This window comes from Pelodiscus sinensis, chromosome 5 (genome assembly GCF_052426305.1).
Source record: "Pelodiscus sinensis isolate ZL-2025 chromosome 5, ASM5242630v1, whole genome shotgun sequence".
NCBI classification, from domain to species: Eukaryota; Metazoa; Chordata; order Testudines; family Trionychidae; genus Pelodiscus; species Pelodiscus sinensis.
In genome coordinates, this window is record NC_143056.1 from 133,702,721 (window position 1) to 133,727,865 (window position 25,145).

A 25,145-nucleotide genomic window follows, 5' to 3' on the forward strand; every position below is an offset into this window, starting at 1 on the left:
CATTTTACTTCTTAGGAACTTCCTGACACTGCGTAGCTTCCAGTGCCACACAGCTGGGTGCTATGTCCCAGCCTCAAGCCCCCCAAGAACTCCCTACCCATCTCAGATACCATGCACAGAGCTCAGGAGTCTGCCAGGGGCCAAAAGAGGCATGTGCCATCCTGCCCTGGGGCACAGATCCTGGCCCTCTTGGAGATGTGGGGTGACGAGGAGAACCTCCAAGATCTCCGCTCCAGTCACAGGAATGCGGACATGTACGGCTGGATGGCCGACAGCCTGGTCATGATGCACCAATATAGTTTATCTGTAGCCATGTAGGAAGGCCTGAGCCAAGCCTTCCTCTGCAGCCAGTCTAAAGAGCAGCAGCCATTAGTTGTAAGGTCTAGAGTCACATAGTCACATTCCATCTAAATTGTGTTAAAATGGCATCACACCCAGTTTGGGAGGAGGGGCTTTTGTCCTCATAGCCCCCCACTACCACCAGATAAAGAAACAGGTCTCAAGGTGGGTAAAGAAAACTTAAGTCACCCCGTTCTGTCTGGCAAGGAACCGCTTATCAACAGCTGAGGTTGTGGAATCCTCACTCTGTGATCAAGTATCCTCACTTTCCTATTGTTTGGCCCTGTGATCTCTGTCTGGTTTGTAACTGTTCTGCTGGATAATTCATTTTGCTCAGTGTAAATCAACCAAGTTGATGGGGGATGCTTGGTTAGGTAACTCTGTTCTGATTGGTTAGTAAAATGATACTCAAATAATTGGTGAAGCTCTAGCGAAGCAGGACTCAGGTTTCATTATATAAACTGGGGTCCAAAAAGTACTAGAAGCAGAAGGAAAGAAGCAAAAGGCAGGAAGAAGAGCAAAGGGAAACAAACACAGGAAGGAACACCAGGAAGAAAAGGGAAGACCTAGAAGAAGGACTCTTCTCCAAGACCCAGCCTAACGCCAGAGCTGCCAGGACCCCTCTGCACGACCGTGACGTGCAGCAGCTAGGAACAGAGAGACTGACCTTGCCTGGCCCACAGGGGAAGTCTGCCTGTCGGTACCAGGATTGGTGAGCGTGACGTGACACCGTGTGCTGAGCATGTGCATTCTGCTTGCTTGGGAATTCAATAAATAGAGGATATGGATATTACTGTGTGAGGCTCTTTCAGTGGCTCAAGATCCTGACGCCCTGTGCCCTGAGCCCTAGGAAGATGCGCCCGGAGCCCTAGGAATTGGGTGAGGGTGGGTGTGTAAATTCATAGGGTTGCACCTTGAGCCCTAGGAACTGGGTAACGGTGCGTGTGTGTCCCTGCAATGTGGAATCAGATAGAGACATTTGTGCAGGTAACAAATTTGGTGGAGAACGCGGGCAACCTAAGGGCTGTGGAAGAAAACAAGCCTTCACTCTGCATTGTGTTTAAGCAACAAGTAGCCAGAGGCAGTTTTATTACGAGCTGCAGCAAGGGAAAAACTGGTTCGGACTCCCCCCTCCCCTCCCCCCCCCCGAGGCAGATCTTCGAATACAAGCAATTCTGAAGCAGTTTCTATACTGTCGATTACATATAATAACAATAACAATTAGTCTCCTTCCCATGACAAACACCAATGGCTAACAGTTATTTAGTTCCACCCAAATGCTCCTTATCTCAAGGTCCCTGCCAGAGTCAGCGTTCTACCCTTATCTCCGTATGGAGGCGAGAGGCGAAGGCAGCGTCTAATTACAGATCTCGCCTTGTCAGGCCACAGACTTAGCCTGACTCTTGCTCTCTTGTTAACAAGACCAAGATGGCTGCACACAAATTCCCTTATTCCCTTTTCCTGCCTCCACAGGGCGTTTGTACCAAATTCTTCCAGCCTAACACAGGAATCGCAGAGGGCTTGTGGCTTGTGTCGAAGGGTCACCGCCTGCCTGGCAGAATGTTTCCCCTGAAGCAGCAGGAGAGAAAGGAAATCAAGCAAAGAGACCAGGAGGGGTGGGTGTTAGCTGAGGAGCCCCCTGTCCTTGCTGAATGGGTAGTGGAACAGGGTCCACAGAATGACAAGATTCGGTCCAGGGGAGGGACGCCCTGGGTTCTGCCTGTGAGGGGTTTGGCACGGTCTGTAAGTGCAGGAAACGAAAGCCAAAGCAAAGGGCTGTGAAAACGACAGCAGCCTGGGCATTGTGGAATCCGGCCACCAATCACTCAGGGTATGTCTACACTACCCCGCTAGTTCGAACTAGCGGGGTAATGTATGCATACCGCACTTGCTAATGAAGCCCGGGATTTGAATTTCCCGGGCTTCATTAGCATAAGCGGGGAGCCGCCATTTTTAAATCCCCGCTGCTTCGAACCCCGTGTAGCGCGGCTACACGGGGCTCGAACTAGGTAGTTCGGACTAGGGTGCCTATTCCGAACTACCGGTACACCTCGTTTCACGAGGAGTACCGGTAGTTCGGAATAGGACCCTAGTCCGAACTACCTAGTTCGAGCCCCGTGTAGCCGCGCTACACGGGGTTCGAAGCAGCGGGGATTTAAAAATGGCGGCTCCCCGCTTATGCTAATGAAGCCCGGGAAATTCAAATCCCGGGCTTCATTAGCAAGTGCGGTATGCATACATTACCCCGCTAGTTCGAACTAGCGGGGTAGTGTAGACATACCCTCAGAAGTGCCCGTGCAGCCTGTGCATTACAGAATGCAACTGCCCTGCCAGCGAAAACGGGCGAGTGTGAGCAGCTAAAGCTGACAGTGGGAAGCCTGAACAGGGAGCTCTCTGCACTGCAAATGAAGCAGGGGGATGTGCAGGCGGCTGTCAGCGTACCTGGAGTTAAAGCAGGATATTGTTCGAGCAGTGACAATTTGGCGAGACACACACAGACAGGCAGGGTAAGGGAGTAAGGACAGGAGAGTGGCGCCTGGACAGGCAGGAACTTCTGCCGACAACGAACCGAGGGGAGCCAGGGGAGAAGGGGCCGGGTGCTCAGTAGCATGGGAAAGGAAGAGGACAGAGAGGTGCAATGAGCGGCAGAGGAGCAAGAGGAAGAAATGGGGATCAGGTGGAGAACAAGCCATTGGGCTGAGGGTGCAAGAGCTGCACTTAGAGCGGGGATGTGGAAGAAACTCATGGTGGCTGGGGAGCCAAAGGATGGGACTCCCACAAGTGAAATACTGCAGAGGGCTGCCTAGCTAGCGAGGCAAAGGGAAGTGACTGCGGGGGCTCCTGTGAATCCCATACCAGACCCCGAACCATCAGCACCTCCCCATTAGGAGTGCCCGCCTCCCCGGACTCCCCCTAAGGCTGGGGCTCGACTTCAGGCTGACAGATGGGGGCATCCCATTGTCGGGATGATGATGGGGCGGGCGGGGAACAGACACCCCCCACTGTGCTCATCGACACTAGAGCATCAGTCTGGGTGCTGGGGGAGCTCTGGTTCCCAGGGATTCTGTGGACACAGAACAGTCATCCCAGCTGGTGTCATGTCCAGGGGAGACAACAAAGCCTCTATCACGTATAAATTGGAGTGTGGGAAAATGGATGCTCAGGTTTAAAGTGGAGGATCTGACCCTCCTGCGCAGCGACAATACAAATATCCCCAGGCCATGTTTCAATGTGCGACCCATGACGATTAACATCTGTGTGTGAGGATCCAAATGTACAAGAAAGGGACGAATGTTTCCATGTAAAAGACAAAGGAACCCCAAGATGTACGTTTGCCATATTCACTGAACAAACGTCAGCCGTTGTATCTGCAGGAGAGGGATGTGTGTGCGTGAGAAGTCATTGTGCACTCGCAGTCGTGTATGATACGAAGGGTATTTTATGCCTTATTTAGTTACTAGATGTTTTTGTTACATTACAAAGATTAAGAGTTGTGATTTTGAATACTACGTATCTGTCTGGACTGTAAATTATCTGAAGTTTAAATCACAACTGTTTCATGATGTAACACCTGTCACCTTAGGTATGACTATGACTCTGATAAGAAAACGATTCATCCATCCTCTGTTACATTCACATTTCCAGCATATCGCACAGACAGGAGAACAAATACTAAACTGGGGTCCTAGAAGGAGACCAGCTAAAGAAGGGCAAAAGGGAATCGAGCACAGAAAGGAAGACCAAGAAGAAGGGGGAAGCTGCCAGGACCAGACCAGAGCTGCCAGGACCCCTCTGCACGACCATGAGGTGCAGCAGGTAGGAAGCAGAGAGACTGATCTTCCTTGGCCAACAGGGGAAGCCTGCCTGTCGGTATCAGGATTGGTGAGTGTGACGCTGTGCACTTAGCAGGTGTATTCTGCTTGCCTGGGATTTGTCAATAAATAGAGGATAAGGATATTACTGGGAGAGGCTCTTTTGATGACTCAAGTTCCTGCAAACCCGCAGGAAATTCCACCCTGAACCCTAGGAATTGGGTGAGGGTGGGTGTGTAAATTCACAGGTGTGCACCTTGAGCCCTAGGAAGTGGGTGAAGGTGGGTGTGTAAATTCACAGGTGTGCACCTTGAGCCCTAGGAAGTGGGTGAAGGTGGGTGTGTAAATTCACAGGGGTGCACCTTGAGCCCTAGGAAGTGGGTGAAGGTGGGTGTGTAAATTCACAGGTGTGCACCTTGAGCCCTAGGAAGTGGGTGAAGGTGGGTGTGTAAATTCACAGGTGTGCACCTTGAGCCCTAGGAATTGGGTGAGGGTGGGTGTGTAAATTCACAGGTGTGCACCTTGAGCCCTAGGAAGTGGGTGAGGGTGGGTGTGTAAATTCACAGGGGTGCACCTTGAGCCCTAGGAAGTGGGTGAGGGTGGGTGTGCAAATTCACAGGGGTGCACCTTGAGCCCTAGGAAGTGGGTGAAAGTGGGTGTGTAAATTCACAGGGGTGCACCTTGAGCCCTAGGAAGTGGGTGACAGTGGGTGTGTAAATTCACAGGGGTGCACCTTGAGCCCTAGGAAGTGGGTGAGGGTGGGTGTGTAAATTCACAGGTGTGCACCTTGAGCCCTAGGAAGTGGGTGACAGTGGGTGTGTAAATTCACAGGGGTGCACCTTGAGCCCTAGGAAGTGGGTGAGGGTGGGTGTGTAAATTCACAGGGGTGCACCTTGAGCCCTAGGAAGTGGGTGAAGGTGGGTGTCCCTGCCGTGCGGAAGGGACAGAGCCATTTGTGGGGGTCACACCCTGACCTGAGGAATTTCAGCCGGCTGATAACTACGCCTTGTAGTGAAAACAAACAAAACCGGAGGGTGTGGACAGGTCATTGAGAACTGAATGGAAGGTGAATGTGTTTCAGTCATGCAACCAGACATCGCCCACTGGGACTCACCTCCGAAGGGGCACCTGGGGGAGCCAATTTCAGTGACACTATCTCCTCTGCACCCACCTGCCCCACACTGGGGAAGCAGCAGCCCCTCTTCCCCCCCCCCCCCCACTCCAACAAAATGAGCAAAACTTCTAATCAAGCCAGGGAAGCAGGCGGGCAAGACCATCTGCTCACGGGGGGACATTTAAAAGTCTCCCCCAACAGCTCAAAGTGTTCTACCCCCTCCCGAGCCAGTGGCCCAGCCCTCCTCAGTTCCCTGGGGGGCTCTTGGGGAAAAGGGGGAAAGAGGGGGAGGGGTGACCCACACCTGCTCCGCACCAGCACACACCCAGGTAGCAGGGTGGCTCCCAATCCCAGCCCGCACAGGGGGAAGCTGCGCAGACAGACACAATCTTCAGTCCCCACCAAACCCACTGCCCCCGCGAGCCTCTTCCAGCTCAGCTGCCCCACCCTGTCCCCACAGGGCTTCTAGGGGGCCTCTGTCCCAGGGAGAAGGGGGAGCCCTGCCCCGGGCACCCACCCTGCTGCTGCTCCCGCCAGAGCCGAGGGGTCGCCTGGCACAAGGAGGTGCCTCTGTCCCCCCTGCCCTCGGCTGAGCTGGCTGCGGGCTCCCTCCTGTGGAGCTGGCCGGCCCCAGGGACGGTCACATGAGATATTCCAATGGGCCCTCGGCCCATGGCCCTGGCAGCCGCCCTGCGTGCTCGGGACCCGGCTGGCCGGGCGGCGCAGACACCGCTCGGGGATGCCAAAGTGCTGGTGGGGCTGGGAAAAGCCTCCTTTGTGCGCTGGGTGGCGGGTGAGTTTGGGGATGTCGGGGGCTGGCACAGGCGGCCGTGCCGAGGCGAGTCGGGCTGAGGGAGTCGGGAGGAACTCGGTGTTCTGGAGACTGGAGTGGAGGGGAACGTGCCGGATTTGCTACAAATCTACTGGAGAAAAAGTGAAAGTAGCTCCAAGAGAAATGACTTGAGCAAAGGAGAAATACCGAAGAAATGTCCTAGAGTAGGGTAACCGAGTGTTTCTACTCCGTCACTTTCCCCTCTGCTTGGCTGCCCCCACCCTTTGCTGTGTGCTTCTCCCTCCCCAACTCCCACATCCTTCCCTCCTTCCTACCTCCTCCTGGCAGTGCCTTTGAGAGAGCAGGGCCACCCCCCCCCACTCCCCCTCCACACAGCCTGACTTCCAGGAAACTAGGACACCACAAGCCGAGTTTCACTTTTGCTTCTCAGAACTGACCGGAGAGAAGAGAAGACGCGTGGCAGGTAAAAGGGGACAGTGGGGAGGGTGTTTGCCCCACTCTAGCCCGTCCCTCCCCTGGGGGCAGGTTTCCCCCCACCCCCAGGCTATCCCCCAGGGCAGGTCTGTGCCCCCAGTGCATCCCTTTAGGAAATGCTTGTCCCCGCAGCCTATTCCCCAGGTTGCAGGATGAGCTACTGTGGGTGATGCCCCCTCTGGGGGGAGGATCAGCTCCCCCATTTGCTCCCCATTGCCCCCTCCCCCCCTCCCACACACACTGTGCTAGGGCAGTGGCCAGTCACAAGACAGCTCCTGGCTCTCGTTGGAGTGGAAATTCCCTGCCATGGGGGGGGGGGGTGCTGGGAGGGAGACTGGGGCTGGTTCCTGCCGGGTTGGGGACTTCGGACTCCCCCTCTGCCCAGCCGACAAACACGCAGGAGGCGGTGAGCGGACACCCCCAGAACCCCCCACGGGAAAGAGAAAGAATCACCAGGCAGGGGAAAGGGGCTGGCTGGGTCCCCCTGTCCCCTGCCTGCCTGTGTGGGACTCCCCCAGCCCCAAACCTCCCACCCCTGGCTGCCTTACGGAGGGGTGGGGGCTGAAGCGCCGCACCCCCCATGATTGATACAGGGACGCGCTGGCTGCTCCCCTTCAGGGCACAGAGGAAAGTCCCCAGTTTGCTGCGTCCCTCACTCTGGCTGGGCGGGTGCAGGGGGCAGACAGACCTGGAATCTGCCCCAGCCAGGGGACATGCCCCCCTCCCCGGCTGTGCCTGCTGGAGCTGCAGGGGCCATGGAGAGGCGCTTCCCACCTGGCCCAAGGTGCAGCAGTGAGGCAGGGCTGGGGCTGTCCCCTCTCCCCAGGGCACCCTGCAAACTGACCCTCCCCCCGGCCTGCCCCAGAGCAACGACTCAACTGCAGCCTGGCCACTGTCACTGGACATCCCCAAACCAAACATCCCCTGAGCGAGGGGCCGGAGCGACGCCGGGAAACCTGCCGATTCCCTCCCCGGCGCATAAGGCGAGCTGGGAAGCTCTCACATGGCCCCGTGCTCAACGTGGAGGCTGGACATGAGGGCAGGGTTTGCCCGGGAGGGGAGTGACCGTGGGAGCCACGTGCCCGGCAGTGCGGGGGATTCTCTGTGCAGGGGGCTGTTTCTAGGAGTCCTGCTCTCGTCCACACAGGAATTCCCGGGGGCCGTTCTCTGGCTGGTTGGCTGGCACCGCGTTGGTCCCTCTGGAATCTGCCTGTCCCCACCATGGCTTCTGGGAACCCAGCTTCTCCCTCTGGTGCCACCCATGGGACTGGATCACGAGGCGGGCAGGTACACTGAGTCACACAGCTTGTCCTCTGAAATATTCCCCTGTTCTCTCTCTCACCACCAGCCTCCTGCTGTCAGGAAGGGGCCCAGCTGGGCCGAGATCAGCCGCCCTCCAGCCGAGCCCTTCCGCTGCTCAGCTGGTCGGTTCTCCCCACTCCGTGGGCGGGAGGGATGGAGCGACTCCGGGAGGACGTCACCTGCTCCATCTGCCTGGACGTCTTGGAGGACCCCGTCTCCATCGAGTGCGGCCACAACTTCTGCCGGGGCTGCCTCGCCACTCACTGGCGCGGGGTCTCGGCCCAGGCACCCCCCTGTCCCGAGTGCCGCCGGCCCTGCGCCAGGGACAGGATGATCCCAGACACGAGGCTGAGAGCCCTGGTGGAGAAAATCACGGAGCCCCCGCAGGAGGCGATAGAGCTGGTTAGACCAGATAGTCCATAGGAGGGAAAGGGGCCGGGCTCCTGCTGGCCCCCGGACAGGGATGGGCTGGATCTAGGGATGGGGAATGGGACACGGGGCCCTTCATCTCTAGGGGGTGCTGGCTCTGATGTGGGGGGCAGGGGCCTGGCTGGCTCTGCGGTGGGGTCCCAGCTCTGACCCTGCTCTCTCCCTGCAGCAGGGCCCGGGGGCTGAGCTGGAGCCAGGGCGCCCGGTGCAGCTGGTGCGTCTGGACGAGGACGGGGGCCTGATCCTGGACGAGGGGGCCCTGAGCCGCTGCCTGGAGCAGGGTGGGGTGGGGGGCGCCCCCGTCTGCCTGGTGTCCATCATCGGGGAGCAGCGCCGGGGCAAATCCTTCCTGCTGAACTGCCTCCTGCGCCGGCTCCGCAGCCCGGTGAGTGGGGGATGGGATCCCCAGCTATGGCCCCGCCCCTTGTTCCACCGACCCCACCCACCTCAGCCAGAGCCCCTCCCCTTGTTCCACAGACCCCGCCCTCCTAAGCCACAGCCCCGCCCTCTGCACCACGGACTCCACCCTCCTCAGCCAGAGCCCCGCCCCTTGTTCCACAGACCCCGCCCTTCCCAGACAGGGTTGGCCCTCCACTGTCTTTTCACCCCGGGTCCCACTCCCTTCACCCCAGGCCGAGGGTGGCCAAGTCTGCCATTTTTGGTCACCACAGAAACCTGGCCGTGTCCGGTCAGTACAGCCGACCTGACCATAAATGTCCAGGTGGCTGCAGTAACCGGCCTCTGCAACTGGACGGATCCTGCTGTGCCCCGAACCCGCCCCTCCCTGTGCCCTGCTGTGCACCAACTGGGGAGGCTCCGCATCTGCAGCAAATGAGTCTGGGGTGGGGTGGGGAGGCTGAGCAGGGTCTGGACAGAGGGCGGGGGAGAGAATGGGGGCGGAGCCTCAGGAGAAGAGGCAGGAGAGGGGGCGGGGCTAGGGTTTGGCACTGGGTTTTCAGGCATTAGAAAGTTGGTGCCACCCCCGAACCCTCCTGACCCAAACCCCGTCCCCAAGTGACCTCTCTCTGGTTCCCCCGCAGGAGGCCGGGGACACGGCGTGGATGGAGCCAGAGGACGAGGCGCTGGGGGGATTCGAGAGCTGCACCGGGATTGACACTGTGACCAGAGGGGTGTGGATGTGGGGCCAGCCCCTGTGGGTCCAGGAGCAGGGGAGGAAGGTGAGTGGGGCAGGCGGGTGGATGGGGCTGTAGGGAAGGACAGTGCGGGGAAGTGGGGGCTGGGATCCTGGAGGATGCTGGAGGAGTGGGGGAGGGGAATGAAGGAATGTGGGGAGGGCAGGTTACTAGCCTTGGGGCTCCCCACACACACTGGAAGGGGTAGAGGGTGAGGGCTGCTCCCAGCCTGCTCCTGCTCCCCCAGGGCCTGTCTCCAACAGACGCAACCAGGCCAGGCCCCAAGGAGCCAGTCAGGGCAGGTGCCAGGGCTGGCGACACGAGGGTGGTGTCAGCGCAGGGCGGCTGTCGCAGTGGGAGCTGGATGTGTCCGTGTGTCTGTCCCTGCAGGTGGCCGTGTTCCTGGTGGACACCGAGGGCTGCCTGGACCTGGAGACCGACATGGAGACCAGCATCAAGCTCTCTGTGTTCAGCATCTTGCTCAGCTCCTACTGGGTGAGGTTACTGTCCTGCAGGGAGTGGGGCAGGGCCAGCAGGGGGCGCTGGACTGTGGGGGTGGGCGGGGCTTGGCCTAGAGTGCTGGGGAGTTGGCGCGTTGGGGGCGGAGGGGGGGCACTGTGCTGTGTGTAGTGGGGGGGGGTGGCAAATGGGGACTCATCTTTCCTTCTCGTTATTTTCTAGATCTTTAACATTTCCAAGACGTTTACGAGGATGGAGACCGATTACCTGGAGGTGGGTGGGGCAGGGGATACCCAGCGCGCCAGACACTCACCTGCCGGCCAGGCCCCTGGTGGGGGACTCGAGTCCGGGCAGTGGGAGGACTGGAAAAGGGGAGGAAATTCCCAGACCATTTGGGAAGGGAAAGGAAACTAAAAAATTCGCCTGTCAGTGGTAGTACAGTCGTAATAGTGACAGGGTCCGTGTTTCCCCTCCCTTTGCATCCTCTCCATTGTCCGTTATCATTCTGATCGTGGATCTCTGTTTTTTTTTTCTCCTCTCAAACTCATATTCCGACCTGGGCTGTGCCCGTACAATCTAATGGCAGATCCGTTCCAAACGGTTTAGTGTGAAATCGTATCCACCCTGCAGGAAGCCTCAGAATGAATCCGAGGCAGCTCCCCTAATGTGGACGCGCCACCTCGATTTAGAGCCCCAGGAGGCGCTGGGAGAAGTTGCTTAGAATGGCTGGGGGAGAGGTTAGTTCGAAGTAGCACCCCTGAGCATCCACACTCCCGCTATTTCGAAGTGGCTATTGGGAAGAGGCGCGATTCCTCGCGGAGGGAGGGTTCCAGACGTGGGAACAAGCCGCCCGTTAGTTCAACGTGATTTCAAAACACCGGGATTGCAGGGGGGTGGGGGACACTCGCTTGGTGATTTCGAAATAACGCGAGTTCTCTGGAAATAACGGCGCAGTGCAGATGCCCCCTAAGGCCACGCCCACACGGCAGCGCCATTCCTGGAGGTACCTGAAATAGCTCGTCTGTGTCTTCTGAGCGCACCCGCTATTTAGATCTGTAACGGGCTCGCTGCTCCAACACCCTGCAAACCTCATTGCACCAGGTGGGAGGGACCGTTCAGAACAGCGATTTAAAGGGAACATCCGCCCAGCAAACCAGTGAGTGAGAAGAAACAGGCTTCTTATTCCCGAATAATAAACCCCCATTTCACAAGGAATAACATGACTATTGAAAACAGCAACTTCGAAATAGCAGGCGTGTGGGCGCCACAGGGCTGCTATTTCAGAACAGCCTCTCCCCAGGCCAGGCAAAGTAATTACTGCCCAGCGCCTCTGGGAGTCTAAATCGAGGTGGTGCGTCCACTTTACGGCTACATCTAGACTGGGCGCCATTTTTGACAGACACAGTGTTGGCAGATACTGTCGACAAAGCCTCTGTCGAAAAACAGCATCTAGAGTCTCTAGACTACAGCCAGTGCTGTCGACAAAGCAAGCCCATTGTGACGGCGCGTTGGGGGTTCCCCGTCTCCTGCACCCCGAAATGGCACAAACAGACTTCACCAGCCGGTGGAATAGAGGAAGTTTATTGCCTCTCCAGGATACAGCACAGCACAGATGTAGTCTGGTCCCAGAGCTGGGCTAGGATGCCTCAGGCCCCCTTGAGATGGGGGAGACTGGGCCCCTAAACTCCAGCCCCTTCTCCTAGGCTCTCCTCCATGCTCTCCCACAGTAACTAACTAAATTCCCTTGCAGCCCTGCCCCCCCAGTCAGGGCAGCATCCACCTTCCTTTGTTCCTCTCCATGGGGGGTGTCTGGCCACTGGTTCAACCAGTTTGGCCTTACCTCTGCCTAGCGAGGTTTTCCCTGCTGGGTCTTGCTCCAGACAGCAGGGGTCACCACAGCCCAGCAAGTACCCCCACTACGTCACAGTTCTCCCCCCTCCGAGAGCGAACTGAGCAGGGTCACTCCGCTCGTGACCTAGGGAAGTTCGGGTCCTCTGCGTGGGAACCCGCCCTGGGGACATGGGTGCTCCCCTTGACTCAGGCCGGCCGTGGCAAGGCCCCACATGAGCTGGCTTCCCTCTGTCCACTCGCCGCCCCGCTCCAGGGCGACTGGCACAGGCCTGTCCTCGGGGGTCACACCCACCCTTCCACTGGCCTTGATCTCTGGCCAGGGTCTCTCGGGCCGGGGCCATGAGCCCAGTGAGCCTTCTCTGGACAGCCAGGGCGGCTTCCACCCCTGACGCTCCATCCAGGGGGGGTCTTCCCCTCCCATAACTCTCTCAGCAAGCCCAGAGGGTCTATCTGGGGTAGAGACCCCCAAGCCGCTTTCCTCCTGTCTTGGGCCTTCCCGCCCCTCTGGCAGGAGTCACAGGACCGGCAGTACCGCTGCACGGCTGTAAAGATTCCCGGCCAATAGAAGTGCTGGAGCAGCCTCAGCCGGGTGCTCCGGATCCCCCGGTGGCCCCCAACGGGGACGTCGTGGGCCAAATACAGCAGCTCGAGGCGATACTTTCGGGGGACGACCAGCTGCCGCTGGACCCCCCATGCCCTCGCCTTCCTGGGGGGGAGCCACTCATGGAACAGGAGCCCACGCTCCCGCAGGAATCTCTCCTGGCCACCTCTCCCCCGGGGCTGAGCTGCACGGAGGCCAGCCTGGTCCCTCAGCCTCTGCAAGGAGGGGTCTGCCTGCACCTCAGCCCAGAATTCAGCTGCTGAGGCAGGGATCGGGACCTGTCCCCCACCTCTGCCTAGGTCCGGAGTCCCAGCCTGGCTGGACCCCGTGTCCACTGGGATGGGACCCTGAGGACGCTGCCCGGAGTCCTTCCCTGGACCCACGTTGTCAGCCCCCCGCTGGCTCTGGCTCCGGGTAGTGACTAGAGCCCGCTGGGATTCATGGGGCCACTCCTCTAGGTCATTCCCCATCAGCACCTCGGTGGGCAAGTGCGGGTGCACCCCCACTTCCTTGAGGCCCTCCTTGGCCCCCCATTTCAGATGCACCCGGGCTACAGGCACCTTAAACGGGGACCCGTCTATGCCCTTCAGGGTCAGCTGCGTGTGGGGTAGTATCCGCTCCGGGGCCACTATGTCGGATCGGGCCAGAGTCACCTCCGCCCCCGTGTCCCAGAAGCCCGTCACCTTCCTACCATCCACCTCCAGGGGTATGAGGCACTCGCTCCGCAGGGGCCGTCCTGCCCCCACCCGGTACACGGAGAAATCCGCCTCCTGAGAATCAGACCTCCCAGGGGAGGTGCACTGAGCATCCTTCCCCTCTCTCTGAGCTGAGGTTTGCCTGCCAGCCCCTGCCTCTGGGGCAGCCTGCCCTTCCTCCCGCCCCAGCCAGTTAACCCTGGAAAGTCCCCGGTCCTGGGACCTGGTGCACTGAGCCCTCTTGTGGCCTTTTTGCCCACAGCGATGGCAAGTTAGGCTTTGGGCTGTCCCTGTCCAGGCCCTGGCTGGTTCTCTGGGGCACAGACGACCTGTTCCTTGGTCTCGCCCCGTAGTTGACTCCCTCCGTCGCTCAGCCGAGATCCGGTCTCTGCGCGGTTCCCTCTCTCTCCGGGACTCCCATTCACACCCGGACCGGCTCTCCGTGAACTCATCCGCCAGTCTCCCGGCCTCCTGGGGGTTCTCTGGTCTCCGGTCCTTGAGCCACAGCCTCAGTTTGGGTGGGCACGCTTCATAGAACTGCTCCATCATGACCAGCTTGAGCAGCTCCTCTGCGGTCTGGGCTCCGACTCCAGACACCCACTTGCGGCAGTATTGCGCCAGGCGGGAGGCCAGGTCCACATAGGTCTCCCGTGGCCCTTTCTGTACCCCCCGGAACTTCTTCCTGTACATCTCGGGTGTCAGCCCGAACTTGTGCAGCAGGGCCTCCTTGACTCGGTTGTAATCCCCTGGCTGTAGGTCCTCCAGCTGACTGAGCACTCCGGCCGCCTCCTGGTTCAGTGCGGGGACGAGCTCCTGTAGCCAGTCAGCTGGGGGGACCTGTTGCAGCCCACAGGCCCTCTCAAAGGAGCTGAGGAACCCGTCTATGTCGCCCACGTCCTTCAATTGGGCCACCGTGAGCCTCTCCAAGCACCTGGCAGCCCCGGGACCCTGGGGCCCATCCGCACTTGGCGCGGCCGGTGCCCCGCCGGTTCTCCGCTCTGCCATGGCCAGCTCATGCTGCCGCTGCCTCTCTCGATCTTGGCGCTCCTTCTCTCGATCCTGGCGGTCCCTCTCTCGATCTTGGCGTTCCTTCTCTCGGTCCTGTACTTCCAATTCCTTCATCCGCAGCTGGATCTCCAGCCGCCGCAGCTCCGCTGGGCTGGCCCCTGCCCTAGATGGGCTACGGCTTGCAGGCCTCCCGGGAGACGCTGTCTCATCTCTCCGTTGGGTTCCAGTGCTCCTCCCCCTCTCTGAGCCTGACACACTCTCAGGTGGGGTCTGGCTGCTTCCCCTGGGGACAAGATCCTGGCCCTGTGGCTGGTCATTATCTTCCAGCTGGGTAATCAGCTGGGCCTTGGTTGCTTTCTGCACAGGCAAGCCCCTCTCTCTGCACAGCCCCACCAGCTCTGCCTTCAAGAGTCGGGCGTAGGCCATCTGCCCGCTGGTCCCCTCGGTGCAGACTCACCAGTGTAGTGCTGCAGCGCCCCACGATTCCCAGGAACCGCTTCGCTCTGTCTCCAGCACGCCTGGCTCCAGGGCTCTTGCTTCTACTGCGCCTTGTCGCTTGCCGCTGGAAGCTCCATCCACGGGGTGCAGTGCATCCCACTTCTGACACCAGTGTGACGGCGCGTTGGGGGTTCCCCGTCTCCTGCACCCCGAAATGGCACAAACAGACTTCACCAGCCGGTGGAATAGAGGAAGTTTATTGCCTCTCCAGGATACAGCACAGCACAGATGTAGTCTGGTCCCAGAGCTGGGCTAGGATGCCTCAGGCCCCCTTGAGATGGGGGAGACTGGGCCCCTAAACTCCAGCCCCTTCTCCTAGGCTCTCCTCCATGCTCTCCCACAGTAACTAACTAAATTCCCTTGCAGCCCTGCCCCCCCAGTCAGGGCAGCATTCCACCTTCCTTTGTTCCTCTCCATGGGGGGTGTCTGGCCACTGGTTCAACAAGTTTGGCCTTACCTCTGCCTAGCGAGGTTTTCCCTGCTGGGTCTTGCTCCAGACAGCAGGGGTCACCACAGCCCAGCAAGTACCCCCACTACGTCACACCCATTTTTTCGAAAAAGAGTCTAGACGCTTTCTTTTGGAAAAGCCCGGTGTGGATGCAAAAGCGCCTTCTGTCGACAGAATTCTGATCAAAAAAGGCATTATTCCTCGTAGAACGAGGTTTACCGCCATCGACAAAACTGCCACATTTTTGTCGACTTATTGTCAACAGAATGTGGCAGTAGCGTAGACGCATGTATAGTTTTGTCGACATAAGTCCACTTTTGTCCACAAAACCCTGTAGTCTAGACACACCCTAGGGGAGCTGCTTGGGACTCATTTTGAGGCTTCCCTGCAGGGTGGCCTGGCTTTTTTCAACTAGTTATTTCTGGGGTCATTTGTCCAAAGAGCTTATCTTGAAATCCCCTTGTAGTGCAGACACACCCTAAGGTGCCACCAGACTGCACATTGGGTTGAAAGTTAAAGACTGAGACAACCACCCCCTGAGACTTTTTAGGTTCAGTGACTGGTTTTCTGCTTTTTTGACTGTGATTATTGGTTTAATCAGTTTGATCATTAACTTTTTTCCTTTTAAATGGAGATTGCCTATCTCCTAGAACTAGAAGGGACCTTGAAAGGGTCATTGAGTCCAGTCCCTTGCCTTCACAGCAGGACCAAGTACTGTCCCTGACATACTTTTACCCCAAATGGCCTCCACAAGGATTGAACTCATAACTCTGGGTTTAACAAGCCAGTACTCAAGCCTCTGAGCTATGCCTCCCCAAAACTTTCTGCATTTTTAGTGAGTGCTTTGCTACAATCATAGCATCATAGAATAATAGGACTGGAAGGGACCTCGAGAGGTCATCGAGTCCAGCCCCCTGCCCTCAAGGCAGGACCAAGCTCCGTCTACACCATCCCTGACAGATGTCTATCCAACCTGTTCTTAAATATCTCCAGAGAGGGAGATTCCACCACCTCCCTTGGCAATTTATTCCAATATTTGACCACCCTGACAGTTAGGAATTTTTTCCTAATGTCCAATCTAAACCTCCCCTGCTGCACTTTAAGCCCATTACTCCTTGTCCTGTCCTCAGAAACCAAGAGGAACAAATTTTCTCCTTCCTCCTTGTGACACCCTTTTAGATATTTGAAAACCGCTCTCATGTCCCCCCTTAATCTTCTTTTTTCCAAACTAAACAAGCCCAGTTCATGAAGCCTGGCTTCATAGGTCATGTTCTCTAAACCTTTAATCATTCTTGTCGCTCTTCTCTGTACCCTTTCCAATTTCTCCACATCTTTCTTGAAATGTGGCGCCCAGAACTGGACACAGTACTCCAGCTGAGGCCTAACTAGTGCAGAGTAGAGCGGCAGAATGACTTCACGAGTTTTGCTTACAACACACCTGTTGATACAACCTAGAATCATATTTGCTTTTTTTGCAACAGCATCACACTGTTGACTCATATTCAACTTGTGGTCCACTATGACCCCTAGATCCCTTTCCGCCATGCTCCTTCCTAGACAGTCACTTCCCATCTTGTATGTATGGAACTGATTGTTCCTTCCTAAGTGGAGCACTTTGCATTTCTCTTTATTAAACCTCATCCTGTTTACCTCTGACCGTTTCTCTAACTTCTAAGGTCATTTTGAATTATGTCCCTATCCTCCAAAGAAGTCGCAACCCCACCCAGTTTGGTATCATCTGCAAACTTAATAAGCGTACTCTCTATCCCAATATCTACGTCATTGATGAAGATATTGAACAGTACGGGTCCCAAAACAGACCCTTGAGGAACTTCACTTGTTATCCCTTTCCAGCAGGATTTAGAACCGTTAACAACAACTCTCTGACTACGGTTATCCAGCCAATTATGCACCCACCTTATTGTGGCCCTATCTAAGTTATATTTGCCTAGTTTATCAATAGGAATATCATGCGAGACCGTATCAAACGCCTTACTAAAGTCTAGGTATATGACATCCACCGCTTCTCCCTTATCCACAAGGCTCGTTATCCTATCAAAGAAAGCTATCAGATTAGTTTGGCATGACTTGTTCTTCACAAACCCATGCTGGCTATTCCCTATCTCTTTATTACCTTCCAAGTGTTTGCATATGATTTCCTTAATTACCTGCTCCATTATCTTCCCTGGGACAGACGTTAAACTGACCGGTCTGTAGTTTCCTGGGTTGTTCTTATTCCCCTTTTTATAGATGGGCACAATATTTGCCCTTTTCCAGTCTTCTGGAATCTCTCCTGTCTGCCATGATTTTTCAAAGATCATAGCTAAAGGCTCAGATACCTCCTCTATCAGCTCTTTGAGTATCCTGGGATGCATTTCATCAGGACCTGGTGACTTGCTGACATCTAACTTTCCTAAGTGATTTTTAACTTGTTCTTTGTGTATCCTATCTTCTAAACTTACCCTCTCTCTGCTTGTATTCACTACGTTAGGCACACCTCCAGACTTCTCGGTGAAGACCGAAACGAAGTCATTGAGCATCTCCACCATTTCCAAGTTTCCTGTTACTGCTTCTCCCTCCTCACTGAGCAGTGGGCCTACCCTGTCCTTGGTCTTCCTCTTGCTTTTAATGTATTTATAAAAGGTCTTCTTGTTTCCCTTTATGCCTGTAGCTAGTTTGATCTCATTTTGTGCCTTTGCCTTTCTAATCTTGCCCCTGCATTCCCGTGTTGCTTGCCTATATTCATCCTTTGTTAGTTGTCCTAGTTTCCATTTTTTATATGACTCCTTTCTTATTTTGAGATCATGCAAGATCAACTATTGTGTTTTCTGAGTTCAGCTATTGCTTTCATAGCTTATTACTGGTGTTGGGTTATTGGTGTTTGAAACTATGTTTTAATCAAGTTTATCTCTTCATTGATCAGTTTTCACTTCATGTTGATCAGATTTTGTTTTATTCAGTTGTTTACTCTTCATGACTAATCTTGATTGGTTGCCTGTAGTCATTTGTGGAGTGATGTTTTGTTTAAAGTAGAAAACAATTCCTTCTCTTTCTTTCTTTCTTTCGTTCTTTCGTTCTTTCTTTCTTTCTTTCGTTCGTTCTTTCTTTCTTTCTTTCGTTCGTTCTTTCTTTCTTTCGTTCGTTCTTTCTTTCTTTCGTTCGTTCTTTCTTTCGTTCGTTCTTTCTTTCTTTCTTTCGTTCGTTCTTTCGTTCTTTCGTTCTTTCTTTCTTTCGTTCGTTCTTTCTTTCTTTTGTTCGTTCTTTCGTTCTTTCTTTCTTTTGTTCGTTCTTTCGTTCTTTCGTTCTTTCGTTCTTTCGTTCTTTCGTTCTTTCTTTCTTTCGTTCGTTCTTTCTTTCTTTCGTTCTTTCGTTCTTTCTTTCAGATGTTTCTCCATGTTGCGAAGGAGGTTGGAGAGACCTGCAATTTGACCTCAATTCAGGTTAGTCCTTATTTCCCACCACGCCCCCACCTCTCCTCACTTTGTTCCCCCCTTTTAAAAGACTGTGATAAATCTAGTACAAAGTTTGCCTTGTGAGGCATGATCTGAAAACTCATAATTTGCTGATCATTATTGTTCCCGTAAAATATGTATGGCAGCACTGTCTGTAAAGTTAGAAGATTCCACTCTGATATTACTAAGCTATGCTCAAAGTCTGGCCCACACGCCAGTTCCTCGGAGACAAGGGACATTCCGAGGTTCCCAGCTTCACAGACTTCCTGTCTCCTGAACCTAAGTTTGTGCTGACTCTCAAAGAAGAGGGAAAACTTTGAGAAGGGAAAGCAGACACCCCAAACATCCCTCTCCTTTTCTGTCTGTCCATAATGAGGAAAACACCTGAAAACAAAGGAATCAGCATTGGGCTGAGCAGAGACCCTGACTGAAAGAAATTCAGCCAGTCAGACGGGTGGAAAATGTGGTGAAGGAGACTTTGCTTGAATTCTCTTTGCTTGTGGAGTGGGCATTACGTGCATTTTATTTTTCTTTTCTTGAGGCTAATGTTGGCTTTTATGCCTCATTGCTTAAAATCTCTCTCCAGCAGCTAATACGTTAGTTTCCTTTTTAATCTGCCCCAGTGTGTTTGTGTTGATGCGCAGTTTAGACCTCCCTGGCCCCGCACACTCATAGGATCGCAGACTCATAGAAGGGACCTTGAGCGTCATCCAGTCCAGTCCAGTCCCCTGCCCTCATGGCAGGACCAAGCACCGTCTAGACCATCCCTGACAGGTGCTCTTGCCTACCTCCGGGGATGGAGATTCCAGAACCTCTCTCAGTAATTTATTCCAGAGTTTAACCATCCGGGCACCCTTGCTGCAGTTTAAGCCCGTTGCTTGTTGTCCTATCCTCGGAGGCCAAGGAGAACAATTTTTCTCCCTGGAGCTGCTGTTCACAGACCTGGGGCCGCTGGTTCCAGGCCCCACTCCCGCCAGCCCGACCCCGTCTTATCCTTCATTGTCTCTGTTCCCAGAGCACCGCAAAGCCCCCGCCCTTGCCGCTGGCCTCCAGGCCTGCCCCCTCCCCGTCCTCCAATGCGACCCCTCCGTGTGCTCTCTCCTGCAGCCTCTGGACCTGTTGGTGCGGGACTGGCAGCTCTCCAGAGCCTACGGCGCGGCCGGGGGGAAGGAGTATCTCAGAAAAATCACCGAGGTAAGGCTCAGAGCCGGGCTCCCCGTGTGTTCCTGGCAGCAGCTGACACATCAATGGGGCGGAGCTGAACGGTCCCATGGAGGGCGGGGGGGGGATCATTTCCTGCTGACACGTGCAAATGTCCCTTTGGCTCCCACAGAAACTGGAGGCTGCTGCTGGGCAGCCCCGGGTGTTGGAAACCCTGCAGGCCAGTGGCACCCGGTGCTACCTACTGCCCGACCCTGGCATCGGCTTCACCAGTAGCGAGGCAGGGATGCTGAGTGGTGAGAGCCCATCTTCTGCCCTCTCTCTCCCCAGGCTGCTCCCAGCCCCTACCCCCCTTCTGTGCTGCCCCGTCCCCTTCCCTGAACCCCAACTCCCTTCTTGTGCTGCAGCCTGCTCATAATCCCTGTGCGGGGCTCACCCCATTGGCTTAGAGTTGGCTGTACTGCCCACTGCAGAGGGATGGGGTCTCATTTCCTGGGCCCAATCCCTCCCCCCACCCACATTCCCCATTCACGTGTGCCTGCCCTGGACACCTGGGTCCTTCCCCCTGCAGACACGGAGCCTGGCTTCCGGCAGCACCTGTGCGACTACGTCAGCAGCCTGGCGCGCGCCGCAGGGACCCACGTGCGGACGGACCGAGCCGGGAAGGTGCTGAGCGGGGCCCAGCTGGCTGCCAGGATCAAGGTGGGAGAGCGGGGTCTGCCCAAGGGAGGGGCCCGGCTGGCAGAGGCTAAAGGGGGCTGCCGGCAAATGGGGGGGTCTAATCCGGGGGAGGCATGCTCGGGGGGGGCAATGGGAGGCTGAGCTGTCCCTGATCCGGGGGCTCCATGTTCTGTTCCTCACAGGACGTCTACGAAGACTTGAAGACCAAACGCTACGACTTCTCCTCCCCCGTGAAGGTACCAGGTTGCCCCTGCCCCCTGCTTCATCTCCCCACCCATGCCCTGATCCAGGCCCCCCGGCTCCCAGCCCCCAAGAAATAGACTGGCCCCAAGGAGCCCTGTCAGGGAACCAGCCCCCTCCACAGGCCTGGAGGCCGTAGGGCCAGGACTAGGGGTGGTATAAGGGGCTGGCCCTGCCTCTGGGGGGTGTGGTGGGTCAGGGAGGTGACAGCAGCGAGCAGGGTCCTGGAGGAATTGGGGGGAGGTGTGAAGTGGGGGGCTCCCCGTTCTGACATGGACCCGTCCCCTCCCCCACCCTGCCCCCGCTTTCCCCCACAGATGGCTGAGACATTGGCCCAGATGAGAGAGGAGAAAAACCGCAAAGCCGTAGAAACAGCCAAGAGGGAACATCAGCAATTTGTGCAGCAGCAGGTGTGTGCAGAGTGTCTGCAGGGCTGGGGGGGGGGGAGCAGGGACTGTAGGGTGGGGTGGGGGGCACCAGCAAGGCTGGGGGTAGGTCTGAGTTGCATGGGGCTGCAGGTCAGGATTCAGGGGCTGTGGGCGTGGAAGGGAGCAACACCCCCCTCCCCATGGCCGGGTGATGCTACTTCCCATCCCCTCTGGCCGCTCTCCCCTCCCGGCAGGACCGTGGCCACGAGAGCCTGTTCAGCTGCCTGAAGCTGAGGCCTGCGAGGATGCGGCGGCGCCTGGAGGAGAAGCGTCAGGAGCTGCAGGATCGCTGCCGGGAGGAGCTGCGGGGCGAGGACGGCCCCAGACAGGCTGCCCTGCAGGAGCTGGAGGAGGATCTGGCCAAGCCGGGGGCCCAGTTCCTGCAGGCCTACGAGCAGCGCTTCCTAAAGAAGGCCGTGGGGCTGGGCCTGGCCATTGGCGGGGTGGTTCTGGGAGCAGTCGGAGCAGGTGTAGGGGTGGGGGTTGGAGCGGGGGTGGCTGCCATTGTGGTGGCGGTGGAGGAAGCAGCGGCCATCGGCGTTGGGGCAGGAGGCCTCGGAGCGATAGGGGCAGCTGTGGGCGGCTGGCTGGGGGCCCGGTTTGGGCGGAAATCGGCTGAGAACCAGGGGGGGACCAACGACTCAAGGCAGGGGGCAGAGGGACCGGGCGGGGCAGGGGATTCCGATCGGGAGCCCCTAGTGCAGGATGACGACTAGTGGAGAGGAGCCAGCACCCCCAGATCTGAGCCCCGGGAAGCTCTGTGTGCCGCAGACAGACCGACCGACGGGGGAGGGGCCTGTGGGAATCGATGGAACTTCCAACCTGCCGTGCGATTTGGGGAGCTCACCCAGACTGGTGCTTTGCCACCGGAGCGATGCAGAACCTGCCCCCAGACCCTGCGCCCTGAGCCCCCCGCACCCCGCCCCCGCACCCCTCTGCCCGCACTGTCACTGCTTTCTTTGCAACAAGTGTGAGAAACAAAGATTCCCCTGGTTTGCGGATGGGGGGGGCGGTCACATTTTCATGAAAAACCCCTGGAAGGAAGAATTGGAGTTTTTTCTCGCTCATTTTCCGTTGCATTGGAGCCAGCCAATAGGGGCGCGGGAGGGTTGAACCCCCAATCCCGTTCCAGCGTTTCTCAGGTCACTGTCCCACTGTCAGTGACATTTTTCCACCCAAAGGTCACTGAGTCGCGATCGTTTGCTCCCCAAAGGAAATGGGGTTTGGGAGGAAAACACACTTGGGGTGGGACAAAGGGGGCTGAAATGTGGCCCCCCGGGAAGGGGGAGCCCAGGCTGTGTCCTCATGCAGGGAGTCCCGGGGAGGTTGAGTTCATGGCTGTGACCCGTGTTACTCTCCGAGGGAGGAGCGGGGAATTGTGCTCCCAACGTGGGACCCTGCCAAGCCACCTCCGCTGCTCCCGGCTCCCCTGGGGGCCGCTCACACCCCTTCATCCAGGCGGAGACAAGGCCAGGGGGTTAAAGGAAGAGAAACAGGAATCTCCCTCAATGGGGTGTCCCGTTCTCTGCCCCCCGTTCCCAGCCAACCCCCTGGTCTGGGGCTGGAGACTGGGACCTTAGGGGGTCCCTTACCATGTCCCTCACCTCCGTGCAGCCTGGTGAGAAGCCGGGTGCAAGCCCCAAGCCTGCTGGGAGCGTCCACACGGCACCCTGAACGCTAAACGATCCACACGATTGGCTCTGCTTATTTCAAACCCTACCCCGCGCCCAATGAGGAACTAGCGCTATTTCCAGCCACCCCTTAACCCGCCTGGAACAAGGGCCACAGGGAAGCTGCCACAGCGCGCCCCTGAGTTGGAAAAATAATTCGAAACAACGGGCGTGTTTGAGGACGCGGGGTCGCTATTTCGGAGGAAATATCCCCCAGTGTCGCCGTTCCCTTAGATTTCACCAACCATGCACAATGTGTGAGCATCCTGAGCTCCATCACAGCCTCTAGATGGAGTCCCCGACCCCCCTGGGCATCCCGCTCCATCTGGGCCCCCCGGGAGCCTGCCTCTGTTAGAGGTGGTGCCCTACATCGGAGATCCCAACAATATTCAGAGGATCATGCCAGCTGGACCACCCCTCCGGTTCCCTGCCAGAGCCCCCCGGGCTGCCCCAGCCCCCGCCCTCCCCTGGGGCATGGCCCCACAGCCGAGTCCCAGAGCAGCAAGCAGGAGCCGGACTCCATCATGAGGATCCCATCTGGCTTAAGGTCTGTGAGTCGCTGCGCGCAGCGCCCCCTAGTGGTGACTGGGGACCAGCACTGGGGAGAGCGCCCCCTGCTGAGCCTCCTGCCCCATTTGCTGCAGCATGGCGCCCCCTAGGGCCACACTGCGGCATTAGATCAGAACTGACTGGAGGCAGGAAATTCCCCCCCTCCCCCTCCCCCACCAGCAGCACATGCCCTGGAAGTGCCAAGATAGGAACCAGCTGGTTTGGCTCTTTTGGCCTGTCCCTCCCTGATGTCCTCTCACCTGTTTGCCTCCTCCTCATGGACTGAGCCTGCCCCCCACTCTGCACAGGGTGTGGGCCCCTCTCTGGTTGCCCCCCTTCCAGCGTGGCTGTCTGTGATCAGCCAGAGAATACTGATAACCGCCATTGGTAAGCGTCATCATTAGACTTCAGAGGCAACACAGGCTGAACCTAGTCTTCCTGGCAGCAGCTCCCAGTCCCCCTCCTACATCCCAGATGGGCTCCACCCGTGCTCTTTCTCCCACCCTTCCACTGAAACCATCAGGAGTGACAGAGTCAAAACCAGCATTTGTAAGTACCGTCATTAGGCTTCAGAGTTAACAGATTCTACCACAGGCATAACTGTTTCTTTGGCTCCTGTAAGGACCCACCATTTCCCCCACCCACATGGGTTCCACCCTCAGTCTGCTCTCTCTTTCTTATCCACCAGAATAATCAGCAGTTGAATTTAAACTGATGTCACAGGTGTCATCATTAGGTTCAAGTGTTAACAACGCCATTGGGCTATAAGAGGCCATTGCTCACCTCTTGGAGCTATTGCGTCATGCTCTCTATGGACTCAGGTACCCCTCACACTGGCTCAACAGCTTTCTTTGCAGCTGGGAGGGTTAGAGAATGAATGTATTAAATAAGGCAGAGATGCTGTCGAATCCAATTACTCCACACTAGCCTCAGCAATACATCATCCAGGCTGAGTGTTGAATGGGAAAGGAGAACTGTTGTGCTTAAGGCACAGGGAAGGATTCCAGGACTCCTGGGTTCACCTCCCATCTCCCTGCATGACCATGGGCAGGCCACTGAATTGTTCTGTGCCTCAGTTTCCCCTCTCCACTCTGGCCTTATCTGTCTATTTAGACCGTGAGCAATGTGGGCCGGGGACAAGCTCTTGCAAATATTGGGGATTTCACTATGGGTGTGCAATCCACAGTGACCCAGCTGGGTTATGATCTCGGTAACAAACTCTTTTATTCTTGGCATCCGCGACTGAGGAATTTGCCCCTCAGCATTTCCTATGAAGTCCCTGAGCTGTTAGTGAGAAATCTGGCTTTGTCTGGTCTCCCCATATCATGGGTGGGAGTGTTTTCCAGGGAAACCGAGGCGCAGCTCGGAAATGCGTCGCTTTCCCCTCACGCGCTGGCCTGCACTCATGCTGAGCTGGCTCGTTATGGCCTCTTGGCCGGTAAATGATTGGCTGGTTCAGTTCCAGGCTGCCTCTCTGTACAGATACACGCACATGCACGCATGCAGACCCAGATGAAATATAAGAAACACGCTTCCCAGGAACAAGTTTTGCCTTGTGCTGGCTTCATCAGTCCCTATTCATTGATTAACAATGCACACGGGGCCTCTGCCAATCTGCAGGGATCATGCATGATGTAGAATGAAAGCCTGAATACTTCGCCACAGCCTTTCAGCTGTGCTTCCTTGACCTTCAACATGTGCCTCTGGTTTACACCGGTTTGGGGGAGACTTTTTTAGATTTGTTTACCTTTTGATGGCAGTGCCTGGGAGCCCCAGAGACAGACCAGCTCCCCACTGTACTAGTTAGTGTATAAACCCCAAGCAGCAAGGTGAGTTCTGCCTCAGAGAGATTAAAGCATGTGGAACTTTTCACAAAAACATCCCTTCTCCCCACTGTGTCGTAAGTGTTTGAGTTAAATGTAGATTTGGGACTTACAAAGCAAACAAGTCCATGCTTAGATTATGAGTTTATTGGGGAGGGACTGTCTATAACTCTGTCTCTGCACTG

At 56.6% G+C, this 25,145-nt stretch overlaps 1 protein-coding gene across 4 annotated transcripts; it reads left to right on the plus strand.

Annotated features, from left to right (window-relative positions):
- The first annotated feature begins 6,206 nt into the window (after positions 1–6,206).
- LOC142829035 (RING finger protein 112-like) lies at positions 6,207–21,900 on the plus strand. 4 transcript variants are annotated; one of them, XM_089779030.1, is made up of 13 exons: positions 6,207–6,521; positions 7,881–8,236; positions 8,433–8,648; positions 9,304–9,441; positions 9,787–9,891; positions 10,078–10,128; positions 18,340–18,396; positions 19,516–19,602; positions 19,742–19,865; positions 20,141–20,271; positions 20,433–20,486; positions 20,808–20,900; positions 21,113–21,900. In XM_089779030.1, exons 2-13 carry the CDS (start codon positions 7,988–7,990, stop codon positions 21,632–21,634), a joined length of 1,827 nt encoding a protein of 608 aa, XP_089635156.1. In that variant the 5' UTR covers positions 6,207–6,521; positions 7,881–7,987; the 3' UTR covers positions 21,635–21,900. The 4 variants fall into 4 exon arrangements, with proteins under 4 accessions (XP_089635156.1, XP_089635158.1, XP_089635155.1 ...); XM_089779032.1 differs by lacking the exon at positions 7,881–8,236 and adding an exon at positions 7,680–7,819 and having other exon boundaries at positions 6,210–6,521; XM_089779029.1 differs by lacking the exon at positions 6,207–6,521 and adding an exon at positions 6,855–6,938.
- Positions 21,901–25,145: the final 3,245 nt, after the last annotated feature.

Coding starts and splice junctions, on each gene's coding strand:
- LOC142829035 (XM_089779030.1), top strand. CDS start 7,988: ATGGAGCGACTCCGGGAGGACGTCACCTGCTCCATCTGCCTGGACGTC. Junction 8,237..8,432: donor CGCAGGAGGCGATAGAGCTG/GTTAGACCAGAT, acceptor CTCTCCCTGCAG/CAGGGCCCGGGGGCTGAGCT. Junction 20,487..20,807: donor ACTTCTCCTCCCCCGTGAAG/GTACCAGGTTGC, acceptor TTTCCCCCACAG/ATGGCTGAGACATTGGCCCA.